The sequence below is a fragment of the Hyposmocoma kahamanoa genome, unplaced genomic scaffold (genome assembly GCF_003589595.1).
Source record: "Hyposmocoma kahamanoa isolate Upper Pololo Valley unplaced genomic scaffold, ASM358959v1 63, whole genome shotgun sequence".
Classification (NCBI taxonomy): Eukaryota; Metazoa; Arthropoda; class Insecta; order Lepidoptera; family Cosmopterigidae; genus Hyposmocoma; species Hyposmocoma kahamanoa.
Window position 1 is genome coordinate 17459096 of NW_020653851.1, and position 27425 is coordinate 17486520.

The 27425-nt window shown below is 35.5% G+C and overlaps 1 protein-coding gene across 1 annotated transcript; it reads right to left on the bottom strand.

Annotated features, from left to right (window-relative positions):
- Positions 1-1589: 1589 nt before the first annotated feature.
- Positions 1590-25542, bottom strand: LOC113230110 (PAS domain-containing serine/threonine-protein kinase). The gene is made up of 22 exons (XM_026463876.1): positions 25483-25542; positions 25165-25261; positions 24999-25087; positions 24352-24506; positions 22833-22978; positions 20831-21004; positions 19178-19297; positions 18323-18503; positions 17364-17491; positions 15523-15751; positions 13790-14500; positions 13155-13331; positions 9277-9422; positions 9040-9151; positions 8083-8258; positions 6892-7032; positions 6442-6641; positions 5851-5984; positions 3660-3797; positions 3076-3153; positions 2725-2876; positions 1590-2495 (listed from the first exon to the last, which is right to left on the bottom strand). The coding sequence occupies exons 1-22, from the start codon at positions 25512-25514 to the stop codon at positions 2343-2345; spliced, it is 3669 nt and encodes a 1222-aa protein (XP_026319661.1). The 5' UTR covers positions 25515-25542; the 3' UTR covers positions 1590-2342.
- Positions 25543-27425: the final 1883 nt, after the last annotated feature.

The window sequence follows — 27425 nt, forward strand, 5'->3', positions numbered from 1 at the left end:
AATTAATAATAATAATAAAGAATACTTTTATCTCGGGTGTCATGGACACACATTTAGACAACGAGAAAGTACAACCAAACTCACGAAAGAAACAAATGTAGGCAATACAAATATTTCACCCGGTGGCCCGGGAATCGAACCCGCGATCTCTGCGTGTAAGGCCAGCATGGTAACCGTTCGGCCACAGATGCAGTTATTATTGTAGTAACTTGGATATGTTTTCACAATATACTAGACAAATCACTACATTGTTCATATAGTATACTAACTTGTCGACGCAACATATGCAGGGTCAGAGCAAGTTAAGCTTTGTCACTCAAGACTTAAATTCAACTCTATTCCGTTTACAATAAGAACAAAGCTTGATGTGCTCTTAACTGTACATAAATACATTCTCTTGAACACTACATAGATATGTTGTAATTAATAATATTTACAATAATACTAACAGGAATAGGATTGGTTCTTTTTAAGTTTAGTAACTACATTGATTGTAAGAAAATACTTATATATTGTTCTAATACTGATTTTAGTCATAAGAATATTAATAAATCACCGTGAAATGGTAAAAATTTTCTTGTCACACATGACCGGACTATATTTTTCTAAAGTCTGCTCCGTACTCTTCATTAATACTGTTACAGATTTGCCTTTCTAATCTTTTATTTTAAAATTATACGGTTTGATTCGGATCTTGGAGCACAACAATAAAATGGTATTTTTATAAGAAATTAGTTCTAGCAGGTGTACCGCGCACGAACGACACTCTGGTAACATTACCTTGGGTAATTTTCCGAAAAATTTCAAATAGTGGAAATTTTTCTTGAAAAAATTTTGAAAAATTGGAAAAATATAATTTGAAGACTGGTGTTATGTTCTACGTTTAGATATATTTTTATGTTTTATTTAGTATGAAGTATAAAATAAAATTATATAAACTGTATAAATGTAATTTTCTAAGCCTCATTTAGCTAATTTTCACAAATTCTTTTTAAGAGTTTAGTATCTTCAACTTTTGACAGATGTCACTGTCAAATGTGGAAAAATATTCAGAAAAGTATTTATTTTTCTGCGAAAGATAGGATTTTTTCAAAATGGAAATTTTTCCATGACCTGACTGACGAGACTAGGTAACACTGAAATTCTATCGGCTACATGTTGTTGTTTTAATTTATCTATCAAAATTTTGACAAATAATTAGTAGAATGGTTTAACGCAAAAACAACAGTAATACCTTTAGCGGGTCAGTTGTGTGTTTCACTGAATCTAAAAAATAATGACAAGGTTATTTTCGATGGATTGTACTACAACTGTAACATAAAAACAAGGTGTGGCAACACTTTACCATTTCATAGTGATTATAGCCTCTGGATAGTAAAGTTTTTCTTTATCTACACCTAATAGTTTAGAATCTTAGCTTTATTAGTAACAATTCTTTAAAATGGAAATTGCAATTATCAGAATCTTTTTCAAGTGAACAAACGCGTGCTAGTACAAGAACAAGTGTAAATTTTAATTAAAAGATCATTTGTCGTAAGTAAAGTCGCAGAATGAATTTCTTAAAAAACGTGAAATGTTTCGAAATTTTTTGTTGCCGCTTCCCTAAAAGAGAGTTTAAGACATGTATTTTATTAAAAAATGTTAGTAAAGTTGTATAATAAATGCAGAATTCATAAGCAATTGTTTAAGACCCTGGTTAGAAGCTATCTACCTACATACAGATAGAATGTGTAGTATAACCTATTGTACTAAAAATAAAACCTACATATACGTGGCAATAATAAATAGGTAATTTCTATTAAATTAAAAGGACATTTGGTCATTTGCATCATTATCCTGCCCTAATTTCCGTTATTTCGGTTTGGCGCAGTATGTTTTCTTCATCCATTCGTCTCTGTTACTCACTCCCTCTCTCTCTGTTCACTCCCTTCACACATATAAACAATCATGACAATAAATACACATCACATTTTGAAATAAATAAGACGTTACATAATTAGGGATATGTTTAAAGGAAAAATAATTGCATTCTTTTAAAATTATGCTTTAAAATTTTTTATATGCATCCATTTACGTGTACAAAGCACGTGGCGAGTAATGGATGCATCAATATTATTTTACGACTGTCCTCTAAGTGCTGCTCTTTCGGTCAGTTAGATGAAAATACAACATTAGTAGACAATATAGTAAATCATATCAAATATAGTGTTCTCTTTTTCAAATTAATAGTAAAAAAAGGAACACTACTGTTGTCAAAATTTACTATACCACAATACACTTTCCTCGGAACTTCGCGCTAATTTAAGTTGCACTCTGTCAGTTTGTCTCACGCTATCGCGGGTTTACGAGAAGCTGTCCTGCTCGCACTCGTCCCAGCTGTCGCACTCGTATTGGTCGCAATCGTAGTCGATATCGCAAGCCGCATGGCCAGTCGCGTCGGAACTTATATCCGTGAGGGCCGCTTCCGATACCGGTTTCGATGATATGTCTAGTATCTGGAAATGGATTTGCAGAGGTATATATAAACTTCACGTACATACATCGATCAAGTGATAGAATATGAATGCCGAAAAGAACAAAAACGTTTTCCAATTAAGTTTTAAGTGACCGGAGACTCCGACATTTGATTGGGATGCACAAACGGAGTTTTCTGTAATTCTGAAAAATTAATGAAGTATGCCACATGACATGAGTTAGTTAACATATCAATATGTAGATCCTCACATCAGCTGAAGAGCGAAGACTGTAGTTGTCAGACTGCGCGTCTCGGTCAGCGGTGGACAGAGCATGTAGAGCTAACGAATTTCGTTTCGGCTCATCCCGAGATATGTTCTTCCCTTCCGAACGGACTGCAACTTCAGATGGATTTGAACGTTCTGTAAGTTGTTTTGTATGCAAAATAAATGACAAAGGAATGAAATTTCATCAAGTATATTTTTAAATGGTTTTAAAATTGCCTTTTTGCGTATCAAAGGAAATTATAAATATTTACCAGGAAAATTCAGCACACGATTTCACAAATTAATCATAGGTATAAGTGAGATGAAATCTGAATATCAATTTAAACGGGTGTACCCTTCGCTAGAGCTTCAGGAGAGTTGCTACGTGGCGATCTGCCGGTGTAGTACATCTCTGGGTTAGCTTCATGCCGATCTGGAATACGGAATATTTGCTTTATTTGATATTATATTTCCGAACTATTTATCTCTTAACAGTGCCTATATATAATTACGCACTATTACAAAAACTACTACTTGAGCTAAGTAAAGAGCGACGAGCTAAGCAAGCACTTTATCATGAACAAAGAACCCATTTTCCTAGTAAATAAGTTATTTTTTGCCTAAAAAGATGGGTTGGCTTTACGTTTGTTTAGCTGGGTTCATATTTTATAACGGTGGCATGTATCCAAATCCTCTAATATTTCTCGACATAGCAGTAGAAGAAATGTGTAGTACTGTGCTTCTTTCTCTTGTTCGTTAATTTGACATATACATGTCGTTTAGTCAAGCTAATGAAATACTAGTGTTTGCGAACACAGTTCTTTCGCCGCTCCGCTTTGAAAGACCTTACACTTCGTATCATTTTAAGTAATACCGGCATTATTAAAAGCGGTTGATGTTTTTAAAGTTTGGCAAATATATCTTGTGTATAAAACTTACCGCAATCTACAATTTCGTGGAATATATAGTTTGCGATAGGTACAGGTTGTCGAATCCACGGGTGAGCCATCAGTTGCGGCACTGTACATCGGTGTGCTGGTTCTTTGCACAGCATCCAGCGCAGGAGTTGTTCTAAATCTAAACAGAAACACCGAGATCATGAAATTTAGTAAATGAATAAAGGATTGAGTTTACTTTCTAAATTATTGGTTCAATGAACCATTTTTTTATGACAAAAATTTTAGACGCGTAAGACGAAAAACTGCCTGGTGGTATTGAAATTCTAGCTGATCTGTGTTTCCGTTTAATTAACTGTTTGTAAATAATTTATAGAAACCGTGGTTTTTAAAATTGCGCCTAAGCCAGTTAGACCGCATATCAAAGCCAGAACAGCCTAAATGTTATTATAGAAGTCAGTACACAAATCAGTTGCACGTATATTCAGAAAAAATCCAATTCATCATCACCGGAAATTCGTAATTTTTCTGCGTAGAGTTTACAGAAATCTGGAAATGACCGTTTATGGGTTGGATTTATGGGTCATTTGTGTATAATGCTAATTGCACTAGGCATAGTCAGAGTACAATATTTACTCAACCTTTAAGTAGTACACGTAATATAGGGCAGATAATAATAATTAACGAAATAGTTATATTTTACTTACAATTACAGAACTTCTCATTTATATACACTACCATAGTAAAGTATTTTGTTATATTCTGTCTTTTTTTAAATGACATTTGCAGGGTTGCTAGTGTTCATAAAATTTTAAGAGTTATGTACTTGTTATCGACAATTTTATCGATAATTGTGAAAGAAGATAAAATTTTACCGAAAATGACTGAATTGTGAATGTTACGATGTTCTACTGATTACTAATTGCGTTGTTGCCTTCTTTATTCTTATTTTGACTAGTACCGAGATAAATTTTTATTCATATACATTATAACAAGAACAGCCGGTTTTGATTATTACATTAAATCAAAATGAAAAATTTTAAAATATGTCTCCTCTTTGTATTTTTCATAAAAATAGTTCTAAATACAGTGTATGTATGTATCATCTTACAAAAATTGACAAATCAAATATGCTTGTGTTCAAATTGGATGAATAATAGGTCGAGGATGATTCAAATGAAACAAGTTTGGCTATTTTTTCCATAAGCGTGACCAATATTCTGTCGATACGTAGTCGATAGAATATTTATCGACTGCAATCGCTAGTTGCTCGCAAGCGGGCAACACTTTTGCGCAATGCACTGTCATTTTAGTCCCTCTTCAAAAAAGATAAGACTATAGTTATACATAAAAAATATAGAAGAAATGTAAGGTCCGTTACACTCTGCCGCAATTTTTTGTACGATTAGTTGTAAATTAGTCAATATTATACAATCTGCAAGTCATTTTATTAATAGTATAAATAAATTAATATAAGTAAGCGATAAAAATCGATTTAAATAGGTTGTATAAAATGGCAACACAGTGGAATAGAAAAAATAACTCATTACATGTCTACCATGTCAACCCTTCTTTGTTTGCGGATGGATGGTAAGGGATGTTGTCAGAATGTATGCGTTACCGTGAAAAGGGATGCTTGACAGGTACTTAATCCTTTTTAAGTTGTTAATAATGTTTCTTGAACATTCTTTAATTATTGTAATTAGTGTGTCCGTAACAATTAAAGCAAAATAAATAAAAAAACCAATATGTACGTACATTGTAATAACATTTTGAGAAAAGGCTGCATGAAGGATTTTTCGGTTTTTTGGAACTTTTGAGGTTGATAACATAAAATGATAGATTTAAATTACTTTGTACATTGAATATTAAATTCTAAAATTCAAAATTCTTAAATTCTATCGAGCTATTACAATTACTGTGCAAAATAAGCTATTTATGTTGAACAAGGAGCAAATACGGTTTTGCCTTGTTAACAGTCAAAACATTCTTGTTACACGGAATTGGAACTGGCAGGGCTCGGTTTGCCACGGTAATGGAGTGGGGCGTATTAATTTTGGCGGTTTGAGATATAACACGTTTTTTAAAAGGCATATAATGTGTTTGTTAAAATTCTCCTTATCTCCTTCTGTAATTCACAATATTTGTATATCTTCGTTGAAATTTAGGTGAAAATACTCTGGCTTATTATGATTGATTGTAACTAACTTGCAGAGTAAAAAATAATTAATTACCTTCAGACACAACTTGCGGGAAGGTTAATGGGCCCTGAATGGTGTCTTCAATGTCCGAAAACGGGTTAACGAAGAACGTGAGCACGTACAGCGTTATCCCCATTGACCACATCTCTAACTCCGGGCCTGCGTATCTGCGAATACGATACCAATCGTTATTTAAAGATTTAGCTTTGTACAGATTGTGGTCCCATTTTTTTAAAATTTACACACAAAGACGCTTCGCTCTGGTGTTAAATGACACAAAGTTTTCCGAGAAATTGTCAATAATATTGACATCCGATGATATAAACGCCGTTGCTATAGTAATAGTGGGCGACGTCAGCGCGCGAGTTTGTGTCAGTGGCCGAACGGTTAGCTCTGTGGGCGCTGATGAGGTCCCAGATTCGATTCCCGATAGGATAGGATAGTTGCTGTGGTTGTTGACCACGTATTTTGCAGGATTTAATCTTCACTCGAGTTCACGGACGATACGGATTTTCGCAAAGTAATGCCTGAATCTATTGATTACAAAAAATCTCGTTCAAAAGTTTGTAGCCAACTATCTAACGCAAAGTAGCTTTATATTATAGATGTGGTATGGCAACTTACTTATTTCCAGCCAGGACTTCAGGGCTACAGTACTCCGTAGTGCCATAGAAAGTGGAGAAGAGAGTATCCTTGCTCATGAAGGTGGCCGAGCCAAAGTCGATTAGTTTCACGTGGAACTTGTTGTCTATAATCACGTTTTCGTCTTTGATATCACGGTGCAGTATGTTCAAAGAGTGGAGGTATTCTACTGCTTGTCCTATCTGAAAACCGAATACAAGTAATTTATTGTCCTAAGAAAAAATTACGTCATAACAGTATTTTATATAAATATTTTTCTAATCTTGTTGAATGTCATGAAATTTACATAACAAAGTACCTAAATAGTCGACAGTTACGCAAGATCATTGACCTTGACATTTTTCGTAGTAAATGAAGCAGTGGTACCAAGGTAAGTCCATTGACGAGTGGTCTTTTATCGAATATCTCAGAATATTCCATGCAATAAAGTACCTGTCTAAAAATAAGGCTAAGCAGCGGCTCGTCGAGTCTCGGCCGTCGTTCAATGAACTCAAACAAGTCCATACCGGCGCCGTGTTTCTCCATCACCATTTGGAAGTACTTGTCATTCTCGAACACGTCCACTACGCTCACCTTGAACCAGAATCATAGTGTCACATAGGCAGTTTTATTTAATCTATTTTAAAAGAAGTGTTATTTGCTAAAATGAAAGCGAATGTAATAGAATACAATCGCAAGTTTTCAATTTTTTGTTTAGACCGACAAAACCAGATATTAAACAGATCACAAATTACCTTTGTTTATATTATCTATATCACATCGCCGATGAGCAGCAACCATTCATCCATTGGGCTGCTAGCCCTAGCAATGTTAAAATGTCAATTCAAAATATTACTTGCGTCAAATGGCTATCTGCTTAACTTTTTCACTTGAAAATAAAGATTTTGTAGCAATAATGATTGAGAATCTGCTTCAATATCAAGCATAAAATATTGTAATAATGTTTATCACAAAATCAGCGACGAATTAGATGCATCCAAGTAACAATTTACGATTTAGAAGCGGGTATCAAGTCTTGCCGATTAGTAGGAGTAAATAAACTTGATCTTTGAAATTGCAAACCTAAATAAATCTATCACCCACAATGTAAATGATATTTTTTTTTGTTTCATTTTAAAATGTGTCCGAAATTACTTACCTTTCTCACACACAAATTCATACAGATCTTAAAACATGTATGAAGATAGATAAATTCTGGTCAGTTAAAATATACGAAGTATTTAGTAAATCTTTTCCTACTATATTGATGTTGCCCACAACAAATTAAATTTGTCTAAATGCCATCAGATTCTGGTACACATATATCATGATATTAATCTATTTTTTAATTAAAATACTGGTTTGTTATTATTATTGATATAAGGATCGAACAAGGAAAATTCGTTCGACCCGACTATATTCGAACCAGCGACTGTTCCCTCAACGTGGTTACCGCTCTGCCAATTGAGTTATGGATAGAGCCAGCAGTTTTTATGAATTTCTCTATGTGCTGGTTGTGGATCTTTGTATTGGGTTGAAACGGCCTTTTTGTCGTAGCGCCACCGGTTACATAGATCAGAACAGGGCGACATAGAAAATCTACCAAAGTGTGGAAAGACGATGAGTTGTGACAAATCTACTTACAATATTAGGATGCTTCAAAGTAAGTAGCAGACTAAGCTCCAAAGGTACTCTTCTGCCATCAGGCCCATCAACCCAGAACTGCGAGCCCACTTTCTCCTTCAGAATGAACTTGGCCACTGTGAGCAGCCGATCTGAACGTCGGTACGCCATTTTTACGCAGCCATAGGCGCCTTTGCCTAAAACACATAAAAAGGTTTTCATAAATATAAAATAAAACGCATATTTTTCCGTGAATATGTGGGAAGATGTCACGAAAAACTGTGAAGTCTCATTTTCTTTCCTGGCCTATTCATACACTGTGGCAAGCTGGCAACATTCCTTGCAGTCTTGGATCTTTCAACCCTGTATTACCCACTACAGGGTTTAGGCCTCCTTTCGCTAGATAGACCCACAGTCTCTGGTCTAGGTTTTGTCCGCGACTTTTACTAAGTCGTCGATCCAGCGTGCCATTGGACAATCCGGATTTCTTCGGCCTGGCCTTGGCTTGGAGGTTGTTCAACTCCACTCAACGTCTTTAAAACGGTCCCCAACATCTTGAACTTTCGTCTGACGTCGGATTTCCGTGTTTCAATTTTATCGAGGAGTTCAGTACCGCCGCTCCATGGCTGTTTGTACAAAGCGTCTGTTTCGGCACCATATGTCAATGTTGGTAGTACACAAAGGTTAAAGAGACGGGTCTTCATAAGAAGTATATTGTCTAAAGTAGGGAGAGTGAGAGTAGGACATTTAATATTACGACTTTTTGGTTACCGAAAGATGGGAAGAGAAAGTGAAGACAGCCAAGGAAGAGGTGAAGAGACGTGGACGAGGACTATAGCGAATGGCAATGATATATCGATAACAGGGAATAATTGAATAGGGAGGAGAGTTTTTGTACAACATTTAAAAGAAATGGAGGGAAATTGAAGACCTGTATACTCAAACCATACTTTCCTACCAAAATTATTTTAAACTCACCAATTTGCTTCAGAGTTACATAGTGTTTACTGTAGTCCCCGGCTACTTGTTCCTCACCACATTGGCTAACTATAGACATAGAGTGCGGTCGGCTACTAGCAGATTTGTTGCCCTGAAATTCCACAGGTTTCAGGGTTCAGTTAGTTTGTAACAAATCAATATAAATGACTCTTAGTGTATTAGATCCTGCATAACTAAGTCAAATTTTTACTCCAAATGATTTTAATTTGTATTTACCAATGCAAGTGAGTTGTCAGCCGTAGAAGCAACGCTTGATGCGAGAGTAGTATGCCTCGGTCCATCTTCTAGCTGTACGCCTAGCCATACGCAGCGTACTCTACATCCGTTAGTAAGTTGCATAGTCGATACAGTGTATAGGACATCTAGAAAAAAAACAGAAGTATATAAGAGCCTGTCCAGAAAGCGCGATTTACGCGCGTGTCCACTCGCGCGTTTTGTTTTGTATTGCGTCCAGATGCAGCGAAATCACGCGCGCGTGTGATGAGACGGATTTGGTCAGTTATAAACATGGACTTGGATACAGCGGTTGTTGTGGCTTGCATACCGTCGATGGAGACGTCGTAAACGAAGAGAAAGTCGACGATTTAACGTGCATCCCATTCTACGTGACAGAATGACGCATAGTATGTTTATAACTTTATACCCAAAACTCAGAGAATATAGTGAAAAGTTTTTCAACTACTTTCGGATGTCAGTAGCATCGTTTGATGATTTACTAGAAATGATCAAAGAAGATTTGACTCCATGTCAAAATTATGTGGTACGGGATACTGTTTCTGCAGAAGAAAAACTCGTGATTACTTTGAGGTAATATTTTTTATTGCTTTAATAATTATAAACAAAGACCCAATTAACAAAAATAAAGAATTTGAACAAAATTAACAAAAACTATGAATCATTCTTATATAATACGAGTATAGGTGGGTACTTAACATTTATTTTAATTATCGTATAGTTCCATTAATTCAGATTCATTGGAATCTTGTGTAGATGCCGGTGATGGGTTTTTGTAGCTAGACGTCGTTGGTGGTCGTGACGCAGTGCAATAACCTCGATTGTAAGTCGAAAAGGTTGCAGATGGAAACGAAGATGTTGAAGGGTCTGTTGCGGTATATCCTGTTTCTCCATAATAATCTCTCTGTCCACGTTGTGTCATTTCTGTTTGGTAATGATATTGTGTCGAAGGTTGGTAGTCGGAACGAGCAGCTGCAGATTTAAGACACAGAGCTTGATGAGCTTGAAGTACTTTCATTAATTCAATTTTTGTTTGAAGTCTGTTTTCCTCTGGTACTTTAACAAGCTCTTTGTGTAAGGACAAACAAAATAGTTTGTCATCATCTGACTCCACTTGGTTTGATGTCTGTGGCTGATTTCCAGATGCTAAATTTGTTTTTATGATGGAGAGAAATTCTTCGTCGGCCGCATTTAGTTTTTTCTTCATTTTCGTCTGACTACGTGGAGGTCTCATTACATCTTCCCCATCGCCCGAAAACTCCTGTTCTTCAGCTGCAACAGACGCGGTGTTGATGTTGCTCTCAGTTATTTTATTCCGTGTCGATCTTTCAAGAAACATCAAACGTTCAAAATAAATATATTTGGCTTTGCCTGAGGCTCCTGATCCAGACGGTGTGGTTTTCTTCTTCTTCATTTCTCTTACAAAGCCATCACGCAACCCTTTCCACTTCTTCTGCAGTAAAGTACCTGTAAACAATAAAAAGATTGGAATAAAATAATAATTCTTATGTAACTTTCTTTTCAGATATTTGGCTACAGGGTGTTATTTTGCGGACCTGCATTATGCCTACAGATTAGGAAAGTCTACAATTATCGAAATAGTACAGAAAACCTGTTACGTCATATGGAACAAACTGCAAAATATAGTAATGAGAGAACCAACGAAAGCCGAATGGAAAGAAATTTCGAAACAATTTAAAAAATACACAAATTTTCCAAATTGCATCGGCGCCATTGACGGCAAGCATATCCGTATTATAAAACCTAACGATTCTGGATCTCTTTTTTATAACTATAAGAGTTATTTTTCAACTGTTTTGTTGGCCGTATGCGATGCAAATTATTGTTTTATTGCAGTGGACATAGGCGCATATGGAAAAAGTAATGACTCCACAATTTTTAAAGACTCTATTTTATATAAAAAACTTGTCGAGAAAACTTTAGATATCCCAGATCCAAAGCCAATATCGCAAATAGATACAACCCCCTTACCTCATGTCATAGTAGGAGATGAGGCGTTTAGCCTGTCTGAAAATATAATGCGCCCTTATTGCGGTAAATCTCTAACAACCAAAAAAAAGAATTTTCAACTATCGCTTATCCAGGGCCCGACGTTACATTGAATGTTGCTTTGGCATCTTGGTAAATAAATGGAGAATATTTCATAGACCGTTGAATGTGGACATAGAATTTGCAGAAAACATCATTAAGGCTTGTTGTGTTCTCCATAACTACGTAAGGTTAAGGGATGGCTACAGGTATGATCACACTCTCTACGAAACATCTCTGATTAATTTGAACACTGAGGCAGTGAGGCCTAATGCGAGATCATTGAATACAAGAGATAGATTTGCTGATTATTTTGTTAACGAAGACAAACTCCCTTGGCAAGATAAAATGATATAGTTTATTAACGTAAAATCTATGCAAGGAATAATATTATTTAATAAAGTATTATTTACTTACCTAAAGTTTTTTTTTTTCTCGGAATCACCAGCTTCACAAAAAATTTCTACAATTTCTTCCCAGTTCCTACGCTTAATGATTCTATTAGAATAATCTGACGATTCCATATCCCATATAGCTACCCTTTTCTCAATCTCGTCAATAAAAAGTTCCGTGTCAAAGTTTTCACGCTCCATTTTTAACCGAATACGTCCACTCGCCACGGACACGCGCGTAGTACTGGACGCTGCAATGGCGCCGGAGTATCTCGACTCGCGCGACGCACGCGCGTAAAACGAGCGAGTCGAGAGTCCCGCTCATTGCAAGCGTTTTACGCGCGTGTGAGGTAACGCGCGAGAGTATCTGGACGGAATGTATGTAGCTCTAGTATCTCGAGTACGCGCGATAGCCTACGCGCGAGTGGACACGCGCGTAAATAGCGCTTTCTGGACAGGCTCTAATGGCTCAGTGTAACGAAGCTTGACATGTTACAAGACAAATTTCGAGTACTACAAACACATTAAGACAAGCAAGTTAGTAGTTTATAACAAGTTAACAGACGCTAGATGGTGACAATTATTTGTTACTTATAAAAGTCAAATAATGCGAAAATTTACATCATTGTGATGCACAGGTTCTCCTCAGAAGCACGTAAAATTTTTAGTTTCGTCAAGCTCATGTTAAATTTCAAATTAAATTTATAAATTCCCATGAACGCAACAGGTGCAAAGCCCTTTGTTTGAGAGGTTTTAGGTTAAACCTTTTGGCTACCGTGGCTGCGTTTATTTGTATTTGTTTATGTGCCTTGACAACAAGTTAACAATGGCGGTTGATTATGTTGACAAAAAATGTAGAATTAATCAGTTCAGAACCGGTTAGGGCAAGTTTTCTGGCTGCTTTAAACTGGAAGATGCAATGGTTGACTGTAGGAGTAATATTATTTACTTTGCGTTGTATTGTAAGTAGCCTAATAACATCACTTAAAACATTTTTTTATAGAGGGTTATTTGTAAAATACTAAGAACCTCACGGGAATACATTACTAATATCATAAACAACAATTATTGTTCCATAATTTTAAATAATGCATCAGATTTTACTTTTGCAGAAAAATAAAAACATTTAAATTGATCGCTCTAAATGGTGATAACTTTGTGCGTAGAGATGCACATTTGACCTTACAGTCTTACTACCAAATACATATCTAAAAAGTGTCAGTACAACAAAAAGTGAAAAGTTTATTTTTGGTAAATTTATTAAGTTTTGTTAGAAGTTACGGAACAAAAGTTGTTTTATATGATGTTAGAAATATAGTTCTGCGAGGTTGTTAGTCTTTAACAAGTAACTCTGTAGAATATACATTATTATGCTTAGTCATAATTTGTCAATTCTCAGCTATTATTAATTTTACTCACTGAGTTCAGTTCCATCCTTATGCATCACGCGGCCTCTGTAGGTGCCGTCTCTGTGTTGACAGTCCGCTGTGGTGGTACATTCACATTGCTCTGACTTGCTGTTCCGCGAACGTTGAGGTGTAGAGGTTTTTAGGTTACGAAGAAGGCGGATGGCTACAGACGATTCCGGTGCGTCTTCTGTAAAAAAAGAAATGAATATTATTAATTTCGCTTTCTTATCGGTACATAATTATTGTATCTAGAGCTGCACTAGTTTAGAAAAGTTCACATTCCAAATTAATCCTACCGAAAAAATAAAAGCCAAGATCTCCTCGTCCAGCGTCCACAGTGTAAATCGAATGCCACTGAGGACCTTTATATTTTACACGAAACCAAGTAACTGGACGGACGTGTCGGGCGGGTGGTAGTAATGGTGATAAAAATCACAAATATCTGAGGGGCACTGCCACTGCGCCCATCACCCTGAGACATAAGTTCACAAGTCCCATGTGCCTGTAATTTCACCGGCACCGTTACCCTTTAAAACCGGAATTACTGCGCACACATTACCGCCGTGCGGCAGAAATAAATAAGGTCTATCCCTAATTATTTTTAAATCATTATAACATATATTAAAAAAAAATAGATCAACTTACCATCGTATTTCTTCCTTGGCGCAGATTCCGTCTGAGTTTCCAAATCGATATCATTACTCAAACTATCGACGCTTTCATTCCCATTATGTCTCGGTAAGTCTTCGATCTCGCAACCGGGTGGCGGCATTTCATTAATGGGCGTAAGAAAATCAGCACTAGTCTCATTAGAGTCACAGAAATCGAGAGACAGACTGCTCTTATCGTCTTTTAATTGTGCCTTCAAAGACCTATATTTACTAGAATCAAAAGACAATCGCAACGATGGATCATTTGTTCTTACTCTAGGTGTACTACCAGTTGGCGTAACTTCTTGCGAATGCTGAGATGTATAATAAATAGAATCAGATTTCTCGTTATTCTTAAATTGTTTAACATTACTATGCTCCGATCGCAGTATGTTTTCCGAGCGAGATTTAGATATACTACTATGGCAAAAGTTCTCTTCGTCTATCGAAATACCGGACATGCCTGATGTAACGTCGGGCAACGCAGATACATCGTTTCTTTGTTCCGTTGTGCTTATACTTGAGACCATGTCTTGTGTGGGCGTGGGTGTATGGGTGACAAGACTGCACGACTTGTCCAGGCAGAGGGCACTGGAAGATTTCTCTCGTGTAGTGGAGAGTAAAGAGGCTTGTACATTAAGTGACATGCAGGCTGATTTTTGACTGCCGTTGAAAGCTCCGCACGAATCTTCGTCTGTGTCTGACGCTGTGAAAAATGAGAATGGCTTAAAGGAAATTAGATCTACTTGCTTGCTTAAAGTTTACAACCCGTCTGAAATATCTGTAGACAGACCTTGATTCCTCTCCTTCTTATTTCCGCTCATTACCGTCGCCATAGTAATCGCGAAATCATGAAAATGTTATTCGATAGATTTTTTAATAGTAAATAACCATTAACTTCTTGGAGAATTAAATAATTTGAAATATTATTATTGATACAAAGATCGAACATGAAGAAAAATACTTTCGATCGAATGGACTGGAACCAGTGTCTGTTGCCATGCCGGGGCTACCGCTTTTAACCATCTAGACCGTTCTTAACAACTACAGACCCAGTTAGTAGAGCTTACGAATTTCTTTATTTGTTACAGATCTTTGTATTATGCTTAAACGGTTTTTTTCGCCGTCAGCGTTCCTGTGAGAAACTTATGAAGTCACTCATTTATTGAACCAATGTCTGTTACCATGCCAGGACTACTCCTGGTATGGTAACAGACATTGGTTCAAGTGCAGTCAGATCGAAGGAACTTTTCTGTGTTCTATATTTGTAACAATAATAATAAGAACAAACTAGGGGAGTATTTTTACAAAGAATATATCGCACCCCTCATGGAAGAATGGCCTACGTGAAGTTACGTCAAAGATGTTCACTGCTCCGTTGGATACGGAAAAATATAACCTACATCCTCTGCGATTCTTGTAACTCTATCGATTAATATTGTCGATATTATTACTAATATGTTCAGCAGTGGACGTCTTCCGGCTATGATGATGATGAATGGAGTAATAAACATTTTTGACGCAACTTCACTTATGCCATTCTTCCATGAGGGGCGCGATATGGAAATCATTGTAGAACACCGCGATATTCAATAAATAAATGTCATTTGACCATTTTGACCAACATTGTACCAACCTTTCCGAGCATGAGTTTCATACAACTCTACAGATAATTCAATCGGGTTGTATATATGCTATTATTTTAACATTGGAAGTGTCTTAACATACCGGAACCATCATTCTCATTATTAACAGGTGAAAGGGTCATATTTCTATTCCGTTCGTTAACTTTCACCATATCGACTTCTCTGCAAAAGTTCGGTATCACGTCTTCAATGTAATAACCAATCACTTCCGAGTGTGGCTTGCCGAAGGTCAGCATGGCGAAGTGGTGGTTGCAGGCTGTTATTATACCGTTGTCGTCTACTACTAGAAGACCGCTGACATTGTACGTCACCTGTTATATTAAAAAAACCTGAATAAACTAGTGTAAGTCACAAGTATTACGATTTAGTAAAAGAGGAACTATATAATTGATGTCCTGGAAAACAAGGCATATACAAACATTAATCCAATTATATATTTTTAAAGAATTGTGGCCAAATCCAAAGTAATTCCTTTTTTTACTTATTACTGAGATTTGTTCAGAAAATGCTAAATTTTATTGTGAATGAGATACAGAGCTTTACATTGATAAAAATAATCACACGACAATGTTAGCATATTCTATGATATGATTTTTAAACCATCTTAGACGCTTTTGAGATAGGGCACTATTCTAGAAAGCCATCGTAGTAAGGGACGTATATGATTATGACCAATATTTGCAGGACAAATGGTAGTAAAAGTTGTTCGTATGGGTAGAATAGCCCCCTAAGTATGGTGACATATGGCACTCTAACTTTATGGACAAAAATATAAAAGTAATTAAAAGACACTTTAAATTGTATATTATCTACAAGTGAAATTATTAAAGAGTTGAATTTGACGACTCTGGACTACTTTATGGCCTTAATAGATTTAGAGTTGGAGAAGTTATTCTAAAACTTAAGCGTGGAACACACTGCGCTCCCAACCCGAGTTCCACCCGCTCTCCGTGTGTTTCACGCTTTAGGGCTAATTACAGTAATCTCACTCTCAAAAATAGATTTTTAAATAATAATAAAAATGGTACCTTAGTACAGGTACGATCTGGTGGTGGTTTGTGACTGTAGTCGCGCTTGTTTTATTTATTTTATTAATTTTATGCGAAGGGAGGGTGGATAATTAACTGCATGAATAAAATATTCAACACAAGCGCAGCTATTTTGCACGATTTAACCTTCACTGGGTTCGCGGAGTAGCAAATTAATTTACTTCCATTTTTATTAACATTGAGTTCCGCAAAGTAACCCCTGAATCTATTAATTACTCAGATACGATTATTTTTGTTTCAGATCCTGGATTACCTCGCCTACAAATAATAGCTAAAATGTTACGTTAGTATGGACGGGTTGCATGAAAGGAGCCTTTCTGCACAGGGTATCATCCCTTTCCTGTGCATTTGGCTCACTCTGGCAATTGGCAAATTCTTTCACTACGATGGCAAGCATTGTAGTATATGTATTGTTAAATAATCTCAGTACAGAGTACTAAAAAAACCGATTTCAAAAGTCATTCATCCCCTAGTTTGCTACCCTTAGTGGTGGAATATTTTATTCAAATTTAAATGGGACCATATCTGAGGAACTCTCTTTCCAACAAAAAATTAATCATCAAAAACAGTTCACAAATTAGTTAGTTAATTAGAGTTATTGCGCAACATACATACAAAAAAACATAGTTGAATTGAGAACCTCCTTCTTTTTTTGAAGTCGGTCAAAAATGGGTATATTTTTTAATATTTTATTAGTGTAGTTATTTCTAAGCATATACAACTTGGTACTTGATGTAACGGGCTGGTGTCCGCAACTTGATGTCAGGGCGCCTATTTTGGGTGCGGTAAGCATATGCAAATTATGGTATTGAAATAAAACGCAATAAAGATTCTTTATAAATGTTGACAGGTGGCAAAGTTTGAGGTAGCTTACCCTGACGTTAACGTCAAAAACTGGTCTGTCCTTGGGTACTTTCATATTTATCCACGTTGTGCTTTCACTGCTTTCAGGTTTTGTTATCCATAAACATAGGGGGAACGATCCACCATCTAAAGTTCTTCCTGAAATTGATTTATGTGAACATAACTAAACTTATAGTTTTACACTTAAGTACAGTGACAATAAATAAATTTTGATGAAAATATAATTACTATAATGTAATGTAAATTTAAAAAATGTATATATAAAGGATTTATTCATGTTCACATTCAGACTAGGTATCATGACTGTGGCATGTCAGTACATTTACTGAAATATTGTATATGCCTGTATAAATTTACATAATTTCAATAAGAAAAAAGATTTTCGTGGTATTAACCTTAGAGCTCCAAATTCATGGTACCACGATTTCGGTAAACCAAGTAGATTCTTTTATGGCGAACTGTATACATCTTAACAATAAGATTCCGGAGCATATATTAAGATTATCATTTCCTAAGTCTAAAAACTACATTAAAAATATTTTAATTGAAAAGTCATATTACAAAATTGAAGACTATGTGTTAGATAAAGATGTATGGAAAGACAACATGGCTCTAGATTACAAACACACTTGATTCAAAGTGTATTTATTCCATAGCATTTAAGTTTATTTGAAAAGAGCAATCCCTGGAGTCTCTTGCTCATTCTTCTCAGGGAAGTTAGCATAGTGAGCGAGCAGTAGCTTAAAAGTGACGATTTCAAGAGTAAATTTATTTTGCCTATGGAATAAATGATTCTTTGACTTTGAGACTGGTGTTCGATTAAATGTCATATAATATCATAGATATTGACACTTGATTCAGGGTCACATTCAAACAGGTGCTTGATTCATGATCAATTTCAGACTGGTGGTTGATTCACTGTTACATTTGGACAGGTGCTAGATTAAATTTCATATTGTACATATTTACCTGTAGCTTTCTGTTTGGAAACATTTTTAGCTAACAGAGTATCATAAGGTATTTGTATTGAAGGTATAAGCGATGCGATTGGCAGTCCGATTAATTTGTCGCGCGATTCTGCCTGGAAAAGCAGAGCCGCGTCGTCGCTGTCACAGGCTACTATCAAACCAGACTCTGCGTCTATTGTTAACTAGAAAAAAAAACAATATAATTTATTCAGTTTTCGCGATTATTATTATTACACATAGGTAATGAAACTATTTTAGTCAGCCGTGACCATGGGATCTGTAAAGGGCCCGAAACGTTGGTTTGTTTGAAAAAAAAAACATGTATACGCGATTTAGATCCGAAAAAATTGTTTAATTTCTTATGAACAATATGATTTATTTTTTCATGACAAGACAAATCATGAAATATAATTGTGTTATAATTGTCTTGTAGATAGTAAGACAATTATAACACAATTATATATTGATAAGCGAATTTTTCTTTATTCTTTTAAAGAAGGTTTTATTTGTACAAATTTGCCTCATCGGGGCCCATACTGAATATATAATCTACATGTACTTCAACATAGTAGGTATAGCTAACTTCACTATGCTACACATCAGTGTCCTTGGGCAAGGGACTGGCTAAGATGCTGTTGCATATTATGCCTATTTACACATTTGTTCACTCACTTCAAAACATTTTTTTATTAATGATGTTACAAAAATTTGACTAGCAAAGTTTACATAGAGCAGTGTGATCTTTTTGACATGCGAGTAGGAATGACGAACTGAGACTGACATTTTTAGCTGTATCTTGATTGCGTTGACAATAAGCGATTGCAAGATTATAGCATGAAATGCAATATCTACTTACAACAACGTTCTTACAGCTAACTGGCTCCGCTACCACTAAACAAGGCCCGTCGTTGTCGAGCTGCCTGATCCATAATGACACTTGCACTAATCGACCGTCTTTTGATAATAGTTCTACTACCTGTAATACAATGGAAAATTCGGTTGTACAAATTATCAAAACACACCATACATAAATTCAAAGCACATGACCTTTATTTCATAGGCAGTAAAATACATTTGAAATCGTCACATTGAAAACTACGCTCATTCGTATGACAGATTACACTGAAATTATTGAATATGAAACTCTAGAAGTTGCTTTTAGTAAAGAGACATTTTGTTTAAGTTGAATTCAACATTTATGATTTATAATATTTATTATAACTATCGTATATAGAGCATCCAGAAAGATTTAAACGGGTGTCAATACTTTTACTATAATTATTTGTTTCGCTATAGTTTTGAACTTCGAAAATGGCAAATTTTTAATATCAACTGGAATGTTAAGTATATGCATGACTTTTATACCTTGTATATGTTATGTCTACCACAATTTTACATGAAATAATTGCTATTCTTCTTAACATAAACTATCGTAAATGTTGTAACAAAAAGGGTGTAATTTGATAGCTATTGCTAAAAGCCTGCAATTGCAGCAATCTGAAAGATCTTCGAAGTAGGCTTACAAAATCGAAATACAAGTAGTTGAAGCAGCATTAGAGCTGATTGTGAAAGAGTTCGTCCAGGGAAGTACTGCCACCTAACCTATTTCTGCTGCCAAGCAGTGATATTAGCATTACTGCGTTCCGATTTTGAAGGGTAAGGGTGCTGGTGAAATTACAGGCACATGGGACTTGTCAACTTATGTCTCAGGTTGACGGGCACAGTGGCAGTGCCCCTAAGATCTTTGTGAATTATAGCTCTAAGTGGCACTGCAACTGTTATGGACAGGCGTGTAGCTTACCATCAGGCGCACGACTCGTTCGTCTCGTCACTTGATATTATATATGAATAAAAAGATAAAACTCGACAATGGAAAAATTGTTCTATTGTCCGTGGCAGTACCATAGCATATTATATGATTCAATTCAGTTGAAATATATATTTTATTCAGCAACATAGTATTACAGAATATATACATTAAATATATGGTGATAAATAAAATTACAGTGATCTTCTATGCTACGCCTAAAGGCGTTTGAACTAAATAGGTAAAGGTAGGTAGGTGTAAGGAACGTAAGAATTATACAAATTATAAAGTTCTTAGTTAACATTGTTTGGCATGAGTATTGGAATTATATTCATTACGTTATCAATATACAATTAAATATTTTGAATCTATAAACTAAAAAATGAAGCGATGTTCGTGCATGCGCCTGTAAAGATAATTCGTGTGACGTATTTTTTGATATTATATTGGTAGTTCGGGGAAGATGAACCTAATATAGTCGAGCTCTTTCCAAGTCTGCTGTTACAGTTTTACGAATATAGTAGATGTTTAATCATATGGTATTTTTAAAATTGTTACTCCTGTACACTTTTGAATACTTATGAATATTAAAATATCTTGCATCTTATTACACATGACAAGTGCCTTTGCTTTTGAGTTAGTATTAATTTCATTACCCTTAATATATCCACGTGAGTGAAGAAATAATAATATTATAACTACCTTTCCACTAAGTAATACAACAGTTCCATCCTCCGCAGTGTCCCCATCTTCAGGCTCGTGCAAACTGAATGTCCTGGCACTCCTGCATCTGAGCAGGTCGGAGAAACGAAGTCCGCACAGTTCGCCCGATGAGTAGCCCAGGAGTGAACACGCTTTATTGTTTACTATGAGGATCTGAAAAGAATAATCCAGTTTTGGGACCAATTTCTCAACTGAGTTATATGGTATCACATATAGTCCACTTAGTTAATTATAATTTGATTTATCGGTGAAAAAAAAAACAACATTGTGTTGTACAGTCTTCAAATAAAAATAATAATGCATTTTCTTAGGGTCGTATTCCAGAACTCTACTCATTGCTCAAGTCATGACATGAGTATGACTTAAAGCATTTCCAGTGCTTGAAATCATACTCAGATCCTGAGTTGAGCATTGAATAAAGTTCTAGAATACGACACATAGACCCGCCGACTAAGTAATTAAGAGGGAGCAGAGGAAAAATTCCTAATCTTCGATTTGATTTTAGAGGGGTATATCCACTTTAAAGTTAAAAATAAAATATTATATGAGTAACTACACGATATATTCAAGCATAGACATTAATCAGAAACATAAAACAATAAAGTTTCCTCGATAGATAAAAATCACGAAATGACCTCTAATTTTCACATTTTTTCGATTTATCCTCGAAATGCTACAGGTTATTAGGACAAAAATTAGATAATTAATTATATTTATGCATGATCGACAACTGTCACTACGGATTTTTTTTTAATCCCTTTAGTTTTAGAGTTATTCCGCTAAAACGAATTTGGTACTTTTAATGCGCAAAATTCAACATCTCCTGTCGCATGTCACGCGAACTTCAGGCACATATTTGTTTCACAAATTTGGCCGGAGCCAACGTCAAAACTTTTTTGACATGAGAGCTCTTAATTAATTATAATATATAATTATACAACAAAAACACTGTGTCGCGGGTGCCATCCACAAATACACCTAAATTCACGAAAGAAATAAATAAAGGCCATACAAATTTCTTCTTTTAATTCAGGATGGCAAGTGAAACTTATTTATTAGGAATGCAGCACGCTCGCGTAGTAATATATTTATTAATGCTTAGTTGAGTCCTTAAGGCCTAATTGAAATTGACTGTATATTATAATAAGTAAATTTTTCTAGCATCTAGCTTCTGACACTCATGCGTCAATGTCAGCCTTAGATGGGTGCTATGGCTAGCTCTATCTATGTAAGACACTACCGTGATATACTGTGTGGTATCGTTTCACAGTGAGAGGCAAGACATTGCATAGAAGTACAGGGTCGACCTCATCGTCACTTTCTATCAGGTGAGATGGAGGTCAAATGTGTACTTATATTTTATAAAAAAAAAGGTATGAGCTATTTAACAATAGTAAAATTCCTTTCCATTCCATTTAAAAATATCTCATATCTTTTAGGTCATGGGAGAAGCGAGAGTCTATTAATCTCAGTACAGAGTACTAAAAGAAACCGACCTCAAAAGTCATTCATCCCCTAGTTTGCCACCCCTAGAAAAGGAATGTTTTCTTCAAATTTAAGTAGGACCACTACTGAGGTACCCTCTTTCCAACAAAAAAAAAAATAATTGTCAAAATCGGTTCACAAATAGGAGTTATCGCGTAACATACACACACAAAAATTTTAAAACATACAGTCGAATTGAGAACTTCCTCCTTTTTTTGCAGTCGGTTAAAGATAGAAATAAAATAATAATGACGGACACACTCATAGCACCGCACACTAGGGAACCTTGTATCGCGGTTGCCATTGAGAAATCACGAGAAATGTAGGCCATACAAATATTTTTCACGGCCTGGAAATCGAATCCGGGACGTCTACGTGGCAGACCAGCATGGTAACCGTTCAGCCACAGAGGCAGTTAAATTAATCATAAAATTTAAAATATTTTACATGACTTTTGGGTACGCCGTGATCTAGTAATTTATAAAAGTTACCTCACCTTAGAAGTGTTAGGTTCGATAGTGAAAACTGCTTTGCTAGGGTTAACAGTTTGCTGCAAACGGTCGCTCTGGGACTGTGCAGGCGAACCGGCAACGTCAACCGATGCAAGAGAGGTGTTGAAGCGGAGTCCATTTGGTCCATCCACTGTTTAGTACATAGTTCCAAAGTCAGTTTCAAGGTGCAAAATATCTTTTATTATAATATACATATGTAGAATATATGACTATTTACAACATTTAAACCATAGCTTCCCAAACTTTTTGGCTCACTACCCACTTAGGCTTGACATCAATAAGTTTGTAAGGAATTTTAAACTTTTTGAGAATAGTTTACATTTACCTCTAAGGTATCTAAGATATATTGCTAGTTTACCAGCTTTTAATATTAGCTCCTACTCTAAGTAGCAACATTATACATACTAACCATCATTTAAACTAGTAAACGCGACAACAGAAAAGTGTAATCATTTCCATGTAGTACATCAAAACATTCAGGGCTTTTCTGGCAAAACATTAGAAATAAGTTTTTTTTTTACACGATTTTTCCGTTGACGTGTTTTGTGCATCAGAACACTGGTTGAAAGATTATGAAGCAATTAACAACGTACAAAATTATGTAATAGTTAGTTCGTTCATAAAAAAGAACTTAAGTAGAGGCGGATTAAAAAGGCGGTAAAAATTTTACCTATGGAATAAATGATTATTATGACTTTGACTTTGAGGCAAGATAAAAAAAATTACCAACCACAAAAAAAATATATTTCTTTTTAATCTTATTTATTAATAAGGCCTGTAACATTTGGGTGTCATGTCGGTCTTGTGACATCAATACCTGTGGATTATTCTACAATATCGTGTCGCCTCGTTGTGACAGACAAGACCTCACTTTTTTTCTTTTCATTTTTATATTGTAAATACCGGTAATTATGTTTGTATTATAATATTCATATACCAAATATACTTTCAATATGTTTGTATGCCAAATGTTTGGCCGGACATAGCGAAACTATACCTACTCATTTTGTACATGTCAACTTACATATCTAAACTGTGTTTTCACATATAAATGAATTATTATTATTATTATTATCATATGAGTATATAGAGTTTTAGCCCTCTTTGCCAACGTGATCATAAGACATTTAACTCCCCAACCTGCCAAATATCCCCTAATTGAAATTGGCTTCTTAGAGCCAAATAATGGCCACATTCCATTAAATGTAGCATATCTTCAAGTTTGTTACAGAATTTACATAGTCCAAAAGCATTATGTCCAAATCAACACAATAAATGTATGGTCTATTGAATAAACTCTGAACTGACACTACTATTGACCTATACATGGGCATGATGGCATTATACCATGGAAGCATTTGAAGACCATGACATCATTCTCATCTCATTTAAACTCTCTAGATTTCAGGCCCTTTACAGGACTGTGATGGCAACATCATCAACCAGTTGTGTTTAATATAAATGCATGCAATTATTGTATCCACCTAATAATAATGAAAGTACCTCTAACAATGTCAGCAGCAGCCTTGACTTTGGTAGGAGTCTCCAACTCCATCCTAATGGGGTGCAGGCGACGCCTCAAACGTGGAAAGCTCTGGTTGCCCTCAAATGAACAGTTGGCATATACATTGCAGAAATGGGCATAGGGCTTTACAGTCCTGAAAATGATAAAAATAAAAAATATAAACAAATATTATATCTATCTCATTAATTTTAACTGCCAAAGAAATTGTTGTTTTTGTTCTGGGTATCTGTCATGTCCAGCTTCCAAGGGTGACCAGTGTCCAGCCTCCACAGATGACTAGCGGATCGACTGGCCACAAAGACAGACTAACTAGACTGACAGGAATTCAAAATTAGACAGACTTCCTTTTGAACAAAACATAATAACAGACTTTTTTTTAGACAAAAGACAAAGACAGCAGTCTTGGCACTGACTGACTGACTGAATGTGTACAGACAGACTTTACAGTATCAATTGAGTTTTTAGAGTACAAAAATTCACACTAAATCTTTCCAATTTGAGTAAATACTAAAATGTAAATCTTTATCCATAGTACACCTTTTTCGTTCAAGATACAAACATTGTATTAATAACAACAATATGGTCCAGGCAAATCTACAGTAAATAAAATATAGATGGTACATACCTGCATTTATAATCAAATTCTGTCAACTTATTAGGAGTAAAATAATTTTGATTTTCATTCCCAACTTCACTAAGGCTAATTTTATTTCTCTGAAAGCCAAAATTTCGAATCAAAATATTGTACAACTATCTGAGATATAAAGTAAAAATGTTGTCAATTTGCTTACAGGTCTGGGTGTCAAGTTCAGATGTTCAGGAGAATAAACATCACCAAATTGACCTAGTCTTGGCTTGATTGGCGTCAGAATCGAGGTGTCACCACTTCTGGGAATGATAAGCTTTTTACCTTAAACTACACAATGCCCAACTTATATAGCTCGATATTTACCGAATATTAACAAACGAAGCGTAAAGGTCTACTTTATGATTTATTTACATCCTTCAAACTTATTTTTGGAAAGAAAATCAATAAAATCCAGCGCGCAAGTTTAAACGTACATGTCTAGGTATAGTTAAACTTTGATGATTTGGAATAAGAAAAATACCTGTTCAAGGTAATAGATGCTGCAGAATCCATCGTCAGCAGAATGTTTATTCGATTATTATAGGAAAATCATTGAATATTTCAGACTTCTCTTAAAAACAGCCGTTGACAACGTTTTCAAACAAAGAACGAAAATTAAACAGCTGTCAAGTTCGTTTTTATGCGTTTTGTTTTGATGCAGTGAATTTGTACAATGGTTTTACTAAATTCCAAATGTTTACGTATTTATTTTTTCAGAATAAAAAACATGCCGAAATCAGTTAAAACTTTGTGGTAATGTCATATACTAAATCTATGGGTAATGTAAATAATAATAATAATAATAATTTTTTTTCACATACTAAGATCAACGAGATCTGTCGGAGGGTAAAGTGAACAAAATAAAAGGCTTAACATCAACAATGACTTCATAGTTTCGTGCATTGTCGGTAGATGGCAGAAAATGTACAATGTGTGTGCTTAAACAATTTTTATTTATTGTAATTCCTTGGGGTTTCTAGTCAAATAATAAAAATAATTATGAAATGATTTATCATAAAATATAAAAATAAAAAAAAAGATAAATAATTAACGTATTCAAATTCTCGCAACTCTCATCAACTCTGCTATGTTTTTACGAATACGATAGAACATTTCGCCACTACTTCCGACTGGGAGCGTGGCGTCTCCTGTAATCCGGCTTCTCGGAGGTCGGGATCGGAGGATGGTTTGAGGTTGGGAGTTCTGGTGCTGAGTGGCCCATGTTGACTGGACGTCCACACTAAGCCCGGTATTAATATGGACTCCCCGGAGGAGTCTGGGGAGTGCAGGTTCACTAAGGAGGGGCGAACCGGGCCAGGGGGGAAACCCAGCAGCCAAAAGTCCCCGTATCGGGCAGTAGTGGGATAGCGGCCGGGAGTGGGTGCTCAGTGACAGCCCGACCAATACAATCAGACCCGTTCCTTTTGTTTCGCTGAAGTACACTACCATTTTACAATAAAAAAGCTGTTTGCGTGTTAGTTTATATTAATGAATTAATGAGTATAATTCAATTGATATTATCTATTATTTAAATTAAGCTGTAAAATAAAGATATGGCACTATCATAATATTTTGCTGCATACTGCATACCTTATGATAGTATGTGATCTGATGTTAAGTATTGAAGATGATAAGAACGATTATTGTTTCTTGGAAGAGTTCTTTGAGGATTTTCCTGGAAAGTGTTTTATAATATTTTTTCGTCTCCAGCTCGGAAAGGCTTTCTTTTTCATTAGAAATCTGTGCCCAAAAGCGTCTTTTTCCACTCTAGTGTGGAAAAAGTTTTTGAAATTTGAACTTGAACTCGATGGCTAATATTACGACAATCAAAAATTTATTTAGTGCAGTGAATGGATAGGTCTGTTAGGAAAAATATTAATTTAAATATTGTACAGGGAAATGCTCGCAGTCTGAGACCTAAGCTAAAATCATTCGAGCAGTTATTGGTCCAGGAAATGGTACACATTGCAGCAGTAAGTGAAACCTGGCTCGAACCAGATAACTTTTTAAAAGTAAGGGACTCTTCTCGGGGACTCGTCAAGGGGATCTTTAGACTAGACAGAGAAGTTTCTTATGGAGGCGATGCTATTTTAACCCATAAATAAGTTCAGGCCCAGCGTGTTCCGATTCGAATTCCCAATAGAGGCTTAGAGGATAACCTCTGATAATAATCACATTAGGATATATAACTGTGAACACATAGAAAATGTTTTTATAGTATATTGTTCACCTAATACGATGACTAGTGATAGTGATTGGCTATGGTTATTTTCAAATGAACAGAGCAAGTCTATCATAGTCGGAGACTTTAACGCACATCACACGAGCTGGTCGTATAAAACAGATATTAAAGGGACTCAGATTTTTGACGAATTACTTATTATTGAGCAGCTACGTTACGTTAAACGACGGTACACCCACACG

Coding starts and splice junctions, on each gene's coding strand:
- LOC113230110 (XM_026463876.1), bottom strand. CDS start 25,514: ATGGATTCTGCAGCATCTATTACCTTGAACAG. Junction 7,033..8,082: donor CTTTGAAGCATCCTAATATT/GTAAGTAGATTT, acceptor TTCTGGTTCAAG/GTGAGCGTAGTGGACGTGTT. Junction 3,798..5,850: donor CCCGCAAGTTGTGTCTGAAG/GTAATTAATTAT, acceptor GTTTCTGTTTAG/ATTTAGAACAACTCCTGCGC.